Source organism: Nematolebias whitei, chromosome 16, assembly GCF_014905685.2.
Source record: "Nematolebias whitei isolate Nwh7 chromosome 16, NemWhi1, whole genome shotgun sequence".
Taxonomy (NCBI): domain Eukaryota; kingdom Metazoa; phylum Chordata; class Actinopteri; order Cyprinodontiformes; family Rivulidae; genus Nematolebias; species Nematolebias whitei.
The window spans coordinates 42,933,834-42,946,671 of NC_056513.1; the positions used below are offsets into that span (position 1 = coordinate 42,933,834).

General features: G+C 45.9%; 1 protein-coding gene across 1 annotated transcript in view; it reads left to right on the plus strand.

The window, feature by feature from the left end:
- ncaph2 (non-SMC condensin II complex, subunit H2) overlaps positions 1–12,523 on the plus strand; it is a 22,052-nt gene extending 9,529 nt beyond the window's left edge. The window contains exons 14-20 of the mRNA XM_037690626.1: positions 77–147; positions 388–478; positions 5,150–5,236; positions 11,769–11,818; positions 11,909–12,010; positions 12,086–12,235; positions 12,368–12,523. Coding sequence (XP_037546554.1) covers positions 77–147; positions 388–478; positions 5,150–5,236; positions 11,769–11,818; positions 11,909–12,010; positions 12,086–12,235; positions 12,368–12,496 — 680 coding nt within the window. The 3' untranslated portion in view covers positions 12,497–12,523. The remainder of the gene's footprint in view (positions 1–76; positions 148–387; positions 479–5,149; positions 5,237–11,768; positions 11,819–11,908; positions 12,011–12,085; positions 12,236–12,367) is intronic.
- Positions 12,524–12,838: the final 315 nt, after the last annotated feature.

Here is a 12,838-nt window from a genome sequence, read left to right on the forward strand (position 1 = left end):
CCTGTTGTTAAACACCTGAACCATATGAACTTCCTGTTGTTAAACACCTGAACATATGAACTTCCTGTTGTTTCAGACCTGAACTACATTTATCTCAAAACATTAAAGAACAAAGTAAAAACACAGAAGAGGATCAACAGGAAAGCGGTGAGAGATTTTTTTTTAACTTAGATGAGGTTTCTCATCGTGCGTTGAGGCTGAATCAGAATCTCATATATTTACTCTAATAAAGACATCAAACCTTATTTGTGATTCTAAAAAAACAATTTAAACATTAATCCCCATCTAAAATTAACCACAGAAAATGTTTTGATTTAAATCAATATTCAATGATTGTCCTAACCGAGTCCTGGTGTGTGATCATGTGATTGCTGTGACATCACGCAGGGCGTTGTGATGTCAGAGGAGCAGCTGAAGAACACCCTCCTGCAGCTGGAGGAGGAGCCTCTAGACGAGTTCAGACAGGCTGATGTGTTGGGTAATGTCCAGCGAAATGTGAAATGTCCAGCCATTATTTTAAACGTTTCTTTTAATAGTTTGAGAGTTTCAGGCTGCAGTCGCCGATGAAGATTTTCATTCAAACTTTTTATTCTTTCTTCCACATGTAGGCCAGAAAAGTCTGACATGTTTATGTTTAGGACAGAGCACATTCATGAACCTTACAGTCAATGTAGCGCTTGGCTACATGCTGTTTTCCTTTTGTCGTCTTTGGACAGAAAATAACCCTAAAAACAAAATGATTACATCAAATTTACATTCAATTCAGTTTATTTATGTAGCGCCAAATCACAACAAAATTGTCTCAGGGCACTTTACAGGAACATTCACATACATAGAAAAGCCCATTAGTAAAGTTCTCCATCTAAGGAATCAGCAGACGAGTTGAATCTTCACTTCGTCACAGTCTCCCATCCTGAGCAAGCACAGTGGTAACAGTGGAAAGTAAAAACTCCCTTTTTAAAGGAAGAAACCTCCAGCAGAACCAGGCTCAGGACAAGAGGCCATCTACTTTGACCGGTTGGTTGAGAGGACAGGAAGGAGAGACAGACGAACACAGAATGGTAGGTCCAGATGTAGATGCAGGTGAACCTGAAAGACAAAAACATGTTAAAGATAGAAAAATAATTACAAATACAAAAAAAAGTTGTGTAGAACAAAGTCCATGCTCAATAATCCAGGATTACAATCCAACATTTTTCAGTCAGGTCATCTGGACAGTTTCTTTTTTTTTTTGTGCTGAAACGTTTCACCTTCAATCCAGAAGGCTTCATCAGTCAAGGAAACGCACAACAAAACTGATTCTTCCCCCAACAGTTTACTCCAAAGTGGAACAAACCAGTTATGTTGGTGCTAAGATGGTGTCTTTGTCATGCCCCCTCCTCCATTGCCGGCCCTCTTCCTTGTTGACAGTCTTGTCAAACTGGTTGAAAACAACAAAGTCCATGCTCAATAATCCAGGATTACAATCCAACATTGTGTAATCCAAATTTGTGTAGCGTAAGTAAAGAGTAGTATAGTGAAGAAACGTGGTCAGTTTGTCCTCCAGCAGTCTAAGCCTGTAGCAGCATAACTAAGGGACAGCTCAGGAAACCCAAGCCGACCCTAACTATAGGATTTATCAAAAAGGAAAGTCTTAAGCCCAGTCTTAAAACTGGACAATGTGTCAGCCTCACGGACAGAAATTGGAAGTTGGTTTCACAAGAGAGGAGCCTGATAACTGAAAGATCTTCCTGCTTTTAGAAACTCTAGGAACCGCAAGTAAACCTGCAGTCTGAGAGCGAAGTGGTCTGTTAAGAAAATATGGAACAATAAGATCTGTAATATAAGATGGAGCTACGTTGTTGAGAGCTTTGTAGGTTAGAAGTAAGATTTTGAATTCTATTCTGGATTTGACAGGGAGCCAATGGAGAGAAGCTAAAACTGGAGAGATATGATCTCTCCCAGTAACTCCAGTTAAGACTCTGGCAGCAGCATTTTGGATCAACTGAAGACGTTTTAAAGAAGTATTTGGACACCCAGATAATAAACCATTGCAATAGTCCAGTCTAGACGTGACAAATGCATGGACCAGTTTTGAAATTGACCTTAATTATTCAGCCGTTTTAATCAAAACACTACAATTGAGATTCAACCCCTAAACCTGCAGAACCCTGCCACATGTTTACATTCATCCCATCATCGATCCATTTATTTATCATTCATACATACGTAGATAGATACATGCATACATGCCGTATTTTCCGCCGTGCGCGTCGCTCTGCCCTATAAATTGCATCAGTCCATATTTGTCTCAAAAAGTGGGAAAATCCATAAATACGTTGCTTCGCCGTATACATCGCATCTGTTATGTGTCACCGCTGACAACCCGGAAATGTGGGCTGATGATGTGCCAAAGATTGATGGGCTGCCAAATGGCGGCCGCATGAGTGTTCACAGGAGGACTTTAACAAGAATTTAACAAGATAAACACTTAAAAACAATTATTTGTTTGCTCAAAATTTCAAACCGGATTCCAAAAAAGTTGGGACACTAAACAAATTGTGAATAAAAACTGAATGCAATGATGTGGAGGTGCCAACATCTAATATTTTATTCAGAATAGAACACAAATCACAGATCAAAAGTTTAAACTGAGAGAATGTATCATTTTAAGGGAAAAATCTGTTGTTTCCAAATTTCATGGCGTCAACAAATCCCAAAAAAGTTGGGACAAGTCCATTTTTACCACTGTGTGGCATCCCCCCTTCTTCTTCCAACACTCAACAGACGTCTGGGGACAGAGGAGACCAGTTTCTCAAGTTTAGAAATAGGAATGCTCTCCCATTCATGTCTAATACAGGCCTCTAACTGTTCAATCGTCTTGGGCCTTCTTTGTGGCACCTTCCTCTTTATGATGCACCAAATGTTCTCTATAGGTGAAAGATCTGGACTGCAGTCTGGCCATTTCAGTACCCGGATCCTTCTCCTACGTAGCCATGATGTTGTGATTGCTGCAGAATGTGGTCTGGCATTATCGTGTTGAAAAATGCAGGGTCTTCCCTGAAAGAGATGACGTCTAGATGGGAGCATATGTTGTTCTAAAATCTGAACATAGTTCTCTGCATTAATGGTGCCTTTCCAGACATGCAAGCTGCCCATGCCACAAGCGCTCATGCAACCCCATACCATCAGTGATGCAGGCTTCTGAACGGAGCGTTGATAACAACTTGGGCTATCCTTGTCCTCTCTGGTCCGGATGACATGGCGTCCCATTGTTCCATAAAGAACTTCAAATCGTGACTCATCTGACCACAGAACATTCTTCCATTTTGCCACACTCCATTTTAAATGACCCCTGGCCCAGTGCAAACGTCTGAGCTTGTGGAGCTTGCTTAGAAATGGCTTCCTCTTTGCACTGTAGAGTTTCAGCTGGCAACGGCGGATGGCACGGTGGATTGTGTTCACTGACAATGCTTTCTGGAAGTATTCCTGAGCCCATTCTGTTATTTCCTTGACAGTGGCATTCCTGTTTGAGGTGCAGTGACGTTTAAGGGCCCGGAGATCACGAGCATCCAGTAGAGTTTTACGGCCTTGACCCTTACACACAGCGATTGTTCCAGATTCTCTGAATCTTTTGATGATGCTATGCATGGTTGATGATGATAACTTAAAAGTCTTTGCTATTTTACACTGGGTAACACCATTCTGGTATTGATGCACTATCTTTCTGCGCAACAATGGTGGAATTGGTGATCCTCTTACCATCTTGGCTTCTGAGAGACACTGACACTCTGAGAAGCTCTTTTTATACCCAATCATGTTGTCCATTGACCTAATTAGTGTTAATTGGTCTTCCAGCTGTTCGTTATATGCTCAATTTCCTTTTTCCAGCCACTTATTGCTACTTGTCCCAACTTTTTTAGGATTTGTTGACACTGTGAAATTTTGAATCAACATATTTTCCCTTTAAAATGTTACATTTACTCAGATTAAAGTTTTGATCTGTCATCTACGTTCTATTACGAATAAAATGTTGACATTTGCCATCTCCACATCATTGCATTCCGTTTTTATTCACAATTTGTTTAGTATCCCAACTTTTTTGTAATCCGGTTTGTATATTAAAGCTGTGTCTCAGTCTAACTTTTGCTTAATAAATGAACTTTAACGGACAAATCAGCTGCATTCGCTGCCTTTGTGCTCCGGGAGCGCGCAGTTGGAGGAAAAAAAGGAAGGACGAATGCTGCTCGTTTCTTCTAAATTTAACAAGAATAGCACTTAAAACAATTATTTGTTTGCTCGAAATTATAGTAAAGGTGTGTCTCAATTGAACTTTTACTTAATAAATGCACTTTAATGGTCAAATTAGCTGCATTTTGCTGGGGAGGTGCAGCTGATTTGACGGTTCCAAGCAGCGAACAGAATGAAGGTGGGGTCTACGGCAAGCCACTTGTGTCATTAATAGCTGATGAAGATTCTCAGTCATCCAGGACTTGGTCAATTAAAAAAAAAGTTAAAGAAAAAAACAAAGTATAATAAATAAAGTCCAGTTGTTTTTGTATTGAACTTTTTTGAATTTGTCATTATAGCCACATTTACCTATTACATGATACAACTGCATGCCATACAGCTACTACTACTCTGCTGCCATCACGTGGCTGAAAGTGGTACTGCTGTTTTTTTCCAGTCAGAATGAATGAAAACCGTCATCTCTCTCTGCCAACAATAGGTTTATAAATATGGGAAAATATCCATAAATATGTCGCTTCAGCCTATAAGTCATAGGACATGTAAATTATGCAAAAAACTACGATTTATAGGAAGAAAAATACAGTGCATACATACATCCTTCATCCTGCATCTATCCATCCATTTATCCATTCATCATCTGTGCATCCTTCCTTCCATCTATTTATCCATTCATCAATTATCCATCCATCCTTTCATTATCCATTAATCATTATCCATTTATCAATTATCCATCCATCCATTAATCATCCTTCCATCCATACCCATGTCATCTTTCCATCCATCATCCATCTGTCCATCAGTTATTGGACCTCCTGGTGTGTGACGTTCAGTAAAATTAGGATAGGTTTGAATGTTTGCGGTTTTTGTTGAGCATCTTGAGTCTGTTCTGCTGATTCATGTGGGGACGACTTTTTGACAGGTGGAGACGACAACATCTCAGACAATGAAGTGTTTCCTGAATGCAATCCAGCTGAGTTTGTTGGAGGACCGGACTTTATCTCGTCAGGTAAAACTCAGACTCAAACAAGAAGTCAGATGTTCTATTTCGTATAGGCTTCGCCCTTTAAGAGCTTTCGCTTAGTGGGTTTATCCCGTTATGCAGAGCATTAGCACTGAAAAATTTAGTCCACGCCCACCTGCTGTGTGGGCCCCACCCGGTCCGTATAAATTACGTTAAGAGCGGAAAATCGGCTCCCATTTTTTCTTCAGCGAGCTAAAATAGCACTGTCAGAAGAACAAAGAAGGAAAATTGTGTAGATGACCAATCTTTGTTAAGGATGCTTGGCCCGGCAGTCGACCTCCGGTCGTCCGGTGAGTTCTCCTCCATGAGGAGAAGCTGACGAGCAGTCTTATTTCAAGGTAAGCGCCGAGGAATATTTCCCAGTACACGCTGGACAACGCCATCTTGTATTTTTCCTCTTATCGCCGACCCTCGGAGCGAATCGGATGGTTCCTCCGGGACAGGCGTGCTCAGCTGCAGCCCCCGCTGCTCATTCCCTCCTGGGGAGCGTAGTGTCGGTGGAGGGGGGCTGAGTGAATGCTCACCCCATCCCACCTCGTTTCGCATCGGCGATCACACCGCTCCCAGCCGACGACGCCCTCAGGGGTTGCCCGGCGTAACCTAGGAGGCGGCTGACATGAAAGGACCCTTTTTTACGTCCTACGCCTTTCCCGCCAGTTCGGATGATCCGGCGGGAAGGTTGTTTACTGGGCTCCATTCCGGCTCACCATCTTGATCCATATGGCCTCGTGCTCCCAACAGGACGTCCTACAGGCGAGGCCACAGACGGGTTCTTTCCTGGTAGATTGGGGGAGCCGGTCTCCACAGTCCGCACCCATCTCCAGAGCAGGGGTTCACTGAGCGGAAAGTCCCTCCGTGCCCTCTGGAGCCGAGCCTGATGGAGGCTTCATTGGAGTAAGATGTTCAAGGTGGACCAGCGTCTCGTGCCTCCGGTTAGCATAACCGAGACGGTGACACCACTCTCCAACTGAGCTCACCAGCATGTGTTCCATACGGCCGCAGCGAACAACACGTTACGCTGTTGGTGTACACGTTCAGGGGCGGGAAGAGACGGTGGCCCTCTGTCCTTCGGCTCACTCCGCTCTCGTAGCGGCTGCTTGCTAACGACGCTGCCAGCCCCTGCAGTACGCTCAGTCTACAGGTCAGCTGACGTCATCCTCAACCGATGCGCCTCTTTTGCTGTCTGCCGCCCCGCATCGCAGCCGGAGAACGAGGTCCCAGAGTTTCTCCTAGCTCGTCACTCCACCTTCCTCTCAGGAGAGATGCAGGAGTCTGTTGGTGATCCTCTCTTCATCAGCGAGAGATCATTTCAAGATGCTCCACAGCTGCTCCACGGCTGCTCAACGCCTCCCCAGCTCTGCTACGCCAGCCCCTCCCGTCAGACGTCCCCGGCAGCCGGAAGTTCATTTGTTTTCCCGGACTTCGCCAACAGGGGGCCCTCCAAGACAACAAACAGAGCTCAACGGAAGGTAACTAGGTGTCCGGTCGCTGGAGGTGTGTTGATGACACTGTGAAATAACATAATTTTATGATGAAGTGTCTCAGGCTGTCAGCATGGTTTATCTGACAAGCGGCTCCATCACACACACTCATCACGAATGAGCCTTTTTAAGGTTGTTTTCATTCACTGCCAGCGGTGCCGATGCGCGCCCCCGCGGCATGAAAGCGCGCACGCAGCTCTCAGCGCCCACCGTTCTCGTCAACGTTCACGTGAGACCACGGTACGAGCTCAGCAACGCATCTCGCTCCCGGCAGAAGTGACACACGTTTTGTCATTGCAGTGGTGTCAAACGCGCGCTCCCGCGGCGTTAGCAGTTTCACAAGCCTCACAGCGGCTCTGCTCCTTTATCCTCGAAGAAGGTTTTCTGAATTAATACTGCAGCTCGTGGAATCATTCTGAAGTTCACTGACTTGCAGCCAAGAATGATCTTTTTTCTGCAGACCGAGCCAGGGGTAGCCTCGCTTCACCGATGCCGCGTGCTGCTTCCTGACCGCACCAGTGCCAACGCGCACTCCCGCGGCGTCAGCAGCCCCACAAGCCTCACAGCGGCTCAGCTCATACATCCTCGAAGAAGGGGTTTTGTCTGAATTAATATTGCAGCTCGTGGAATCACTCAAAAGCTCACGTGACTCGCAGCAAACAATGAACGTGTTTCTGCAGACCGAGCCAGTGGTAACTCAGCTCCACCGATGGCGCGTGGTGCCTCCTTACCGCACCAGTGCTAACACGCGCCCCCGCGGCAATCCTGGCTTAAAGCGTTGCATGAGGACGCACACACACGACCCTTCAGGGCGCGTCGGCTCATATGTGCACCCGCTTCCGAGTGTTACACGGAGCAGCAGCACACAAGGTGAACACAACGTGAACACAACACATGAATTGTTTTCCCACAGCAACACAACGTCTTGCATCCTCGGGGACGCGCGTGGGTTTTTTTCTCTCTCACTCAGCGCGCTCCAGTTCACATCAGCATGTATGTGAGTTTCACAGCATAAATGCGTGCCCGCTTTATAGCTTATAAACGTGTGGCAATGAACGCGCGCCTCCAGACGGATGGGCGAACCGTTTTCATCCGGGATTCACGCTGCAGTTCAGCTCAAACCCCGGTGTGGAGGAACTCTGTGACGTTTTTTCTGTCATTTATGAACAGATCTCGTCCCCTCTAGTAGAAGCTCAGGAAATTATTTTTTAAATGTAATTTCTAGAATCTCAGATGGAGAGGAAACGCAAGGTCTCTCTCATCACTTCCTGGTCCCAATGAACCGGAAAGATGAGATTTATTCTAGATTGTCAATTTCTGAGCTGTGAGAAACAACACCACATTATGCGCTCAAGCCGCTTTAATTCTGCGTTATCTGGACACCTGCGGCTGCTGAGCAGCTTGTACAGACAGGGGGCAGCAGTGCAACTCACGTGAACCGGTTGAGTGATATCAGCTGTTTTCCGTCAGCAGATCTACGTCACACACATTTAATAAGCTGTGGAGCCGCTGTGGCTCTCCACACAGCAGCCTTTTAAATGTTTTTGGAGTGTCGCACGGGATCTTTGAATGTGACTCAACACTGACCTTGAGCTGCAGAATCATCGGGGTTTTTGATTCTCAGACAGCAAGTGACTGTTGCATACATACTAGCAGGAAATGTATGCATTTTTCAACCCATGTGCCACATTGTGAGACAGATGCTGTGTGGGACACATCCAATCTGTTCTCCATTGGAGTGGGTACATCTCATGTATTCCACCCAGAACTAGGACTCAGACACGGTAGAATCCTGCCAGCGTCTGCGGACGTGTAGCAACACAAGAGAACGCTCAATGTCAATTATAATTATCGTGGAGCCATAGGACGATCCACCGCTGGGTGGACGTGCCTGCTCACAGCCTGTGGTCGTAATGCCTTTCACCTTGTTCTCTCCCTTTGGTATCACGGTTTTCTGAACCGAGCTCAGGAGGAGGGATTGGCAACTCCTCTGCCCCAAGTGCGTGAACGCATCATGGTTCCCAGGCCTACGATATTTGTTATCTGGGCGCTCGTGGAACCTGCCGTGGAGGGGGGACGCTTCCCTCCAGGCGGGAGGAACGATCAGGAATTAATCAGAATAGGCCAGCACCTGTGGTTTGGCCGCTGTGCAGATCTTTGAGAGGATGGATCTCTCGCAAGATGTAGTGCGTACGATTCAGGAGTCACATGCTGCATCCACCACAGCGCTGTTCACATCAAGTGGTCAGTTTTCCAACGCTGCTGTACAGAAAGGCGTAGAGGCCACTTCATGTCCACTGGACAACATGCTGTCTTTCTACAGCAGCCGAGGGACAGAAATCTGGTGTCCAGCACGACTATTGTATGCTGCAACCGTGTTTTTCTTTTTGTCTCAAAGTTGTCGTAGACAGAACAACCTTTAATCATCCTCTGACGGAGCATTTTCTCTCAGATTGATATAGCGGCTGTGGGCCTGTTGTGACACGGGAAACGCTCAGTGTCAATTATGCGCTTCTCTGAGCCCATGAGACGAACCACCGCTGGGGGGTGGATGCGTTTGTCCACAGTCCATGGCCCAAAATGCTTCTGTACGCGTTTTTCTCCACCTCCTCTGATCTTACGGTTCTTGAACCGAGCTCAGGAGGAGGGATTGACAGCTCTCCTGGTGGCCCCAAGCACGTGGGTGCACCATGGTTCCCAGCCCTGACACGCCTGCTGTCGGGGTGCCCGTGAAAACTGTCGTAGAGGGAGGACGCTCTCCTTCCAGGCAGGAGGAGCGACCAGGAGTTACCCAGAAATAGGCCAGCACATGTGGGTCTGGCTGTTGAACGAATCCACTTAGAGAGGATAGGTTGCCCACAGGATGTAATGCGCACAATTCAGGTTTCTCGTGGTGCATCTACCACAGCGATGTACACATCAAAGCGGACAGCTTTTCAGTGCTGATGTACAGAGAAGGGTGTAGAGGCCTCCTCATGTTCTTTAGGTGGCATGCTGTTCTTTCTGCAACAGCTGATGGACAGACATTTGCATCCAGCACGTTTAAAACGTACGCTGCAGCCATCTCTTCCTGACATGAAGGTTTCTGAGACAGAACATGTTTTATCATCCGCTGATGAAACGTTTTCTAAAGGTGTACAGAGACGCAGGCCTGTCTCACACCCACTTGTTTCCAGTGGGATTTAATACTGGTCCTGCAGGTCATGATCAAAGCTTCATTTGAGTCTTTGGATCAGGTTCCACTTAAATTCTTGTCTCTTTAAACAGCCCTGCTGCTGGCTTTAACATCCGCTAAGAGAGTGAGTGTTTTTATCTGCCCTCTCTGTTGCTCCGTCATGTCTCAGAAATTAGGCTGACGGCAGCTCAGCTGATTTTAGATCAACCCAGCTTTTATGCCTAATACATCACGAGCTCTTTTTTAATCAAGAGCGATATCGTTGGAGGGGCCACACACACACACACACACACACAGATCAGAAGAAGTAATGTCTTTTTATCTCTTCTGTCCTGTGCGGGCATTGCCATGTTACATAGCATGCACAGCTACAATGCGTCAACATTTGTTTGTGCATTTTAGAGATGCACCTGCAGGTCACCCGTTATCCACCCAGCGCTTGTCACACTGGCTGTGTGAGGCCATTTATGAAGCCTACAGAGCATCAGAATTAGAGTCTCCTGTCAACCTCAGAGCACACTATCAGGGGTATCGCTTTTTCGACTGCTTTGCATAATGGTATGTCAATGCAGGATATTTTGCACTGTGGCCGCGTGGTCAACACCCTGCTCATTTATTCGCCTTTATTTAGGTGATGTGACGGCCTGTTCCATGACACATTCTGTCCTTAGTGTTTACAGAATGAATATTGTTGTTTCATGGAACTCCGTTTTACTCACATCTGTCTGCATGCATTACAGTGTGAGATGTTATCAGTCACAAGTTGTGACTGTTATTTGATTCTATTGTCATTAATCAGTTCACGACTATTGTTACCAATCAGTTCATCTGATTAATAATCAACTCTCTTGTTATTATTAATCTGTTCATACGGTTCAGCCGTAAACCGGTTGGTTCATGGCTCTTTTCAGTGTTTTTCCCTCCCCGTTGATGTTTCCGGGGCGTTCATGCATTCAGAATGCATAGTTACACAACATGCGTCTGTGCATGGCACACATAATTACGCAATGCGTAATTACGCACATGGGAGCTGAGTGATTAGACTTTTTTGGGCAAGCTTCTGCTTCATACGGTGTTCGAATGGACCCAGTGAGGCGAGGACCACATCTGCTTTGCCCTTAACCCACTAAGCGAAAGCTCTTAAAGGGCGAAGCCTATACGAAATAGAACGTTGGTTACGTACTGTAACCCCAGATTCTATGAGTATAGGCATAGCCCTTTAAGCGTCGGGCCTCACTGGCTCCTGAATGGCTGAAGAAAAAAGCTATTTTGGGAGCCGATTTCCCGCTCTTAACGTAATTTATACGGACCGGGTGGGGCCCACACAGCAGGTGGGCGTGGACTAAATTTTTCAGTGCTAATGCTGCGCATAACGGGATAAACCCACTAAGCGAAAGCTCTTAAAGGGCTACGCTTATACTCATAGAATCTGGGGTTACAGTTCGTAACCAACGTTTCTAAAGGCTGATTTATACTCTGCATGATGTTAAGAAATCTGTTCTCACTGACATCGTCGTGTGATGAAAGTTACGTCGTTTTGTTTTGGCACAAGCTCCAGGCGGAACGTTTTCCCCTCAGGTGTACAGTATGTGCTAAGTATTGTGTGATTGGTCTGGACTTGTGGGTTTTTTTATGTGGGGGGAAAACTGCACTGCTCGTATTTCTGTTTGTGTGTGATGGACGCTACATTAGTAGGACAGTGGGAGGAGCTTGCCAGGACTTCTCCATAGTTTTTTTTCCCCAGTTTCTCGACCATGTGAGCGAGAACAACTTTCTTGCTGCACGTGAAGTGTGAGTTGTAGTTAAAGGACTATGGTGCATTTGAGTGAAACTGGATCTTTAATGTCCTTATTGTCTGCAGAAGCTCACAAAGATGATCTCCCATATGAAGAACTGGTGAAGCTCTGTGTGGTGAGTGAGAGTAACATTTGAATTCCTCTGCTTTCATCTTTTCTTGTCTTGAGTGATTTTAAATTGTCTCTGTGTTGGTGTGGCGTTCAGGAGCAGCTGGTGGTCAGCAGTCAGGGTTACACTCAGGAGACTGCTATGTCCCGCAGAGTCAAAGACTGGAAGGACCAGATTTTGCCCGAGCTGCAGCTTCAGGTCAGACTGGGAACCAGTTCAGAGTGTTTCCACCTGAGCTCAGACTCTAAACCTGACTTCCTGTTGGTGTTTCAGGAGGAGCGTCTGCCACTTGACATCCACGAATACAGCGAGCGAATCGTGACAGCGCTGGGCAGCGTCGGCCGTCGCAGGACCTTCGCCTCCATCGTTTCGGGTTTTGATCACTTCGAGGTCTGCAAGTACTTGCTGGCTTCACTGCAGCTGGTACATCCGAATCTCTGGATCCATTCAAGTTTTTATCTTAAATGTTTCATGTATCTCACTTCATGTGCAGCCCCAGAAAATCACTCAGAGCTTATTGATCACTTACTGACCTCAGGTCTGTGGTCTCTGCAGGCCAATGACTACATAGTGGAGCTCCACGCCGCTGCAGGATTGGAGGACAGTTTGGACACCATGTCTCTGACACTGCTCAGCACGTACAGAGCTACAGACCGATTTAAAGCGCTGTCAACATCCTCCTGAACGCAGCACGAGTCGTATTATCATCAGAAACCCTGACGCCACCTGAACGCAGCACGAGTCTGATGATCAGATCAAGAGTGTGATGATGAGAACGAGTAGTTGTGTGGACATTTTGGGTAAAACCAGTAGACTATTAAATTTTTAAAAACTATGTTTGAGTTATTCCTTTCAACATCTACATGAATATTGAAATCCTCCATTATTATGACTTTGTCATTATTCAATGATAAGTCAGATAAAAAAAATCAGAGAATTCAGACAAAAACTGAGTAGAAGGGCCTGAACGATGATAACGACTAGTAAAAGTGGCTTTCCTGATTTCTATTTTGGATGAGAAAGACT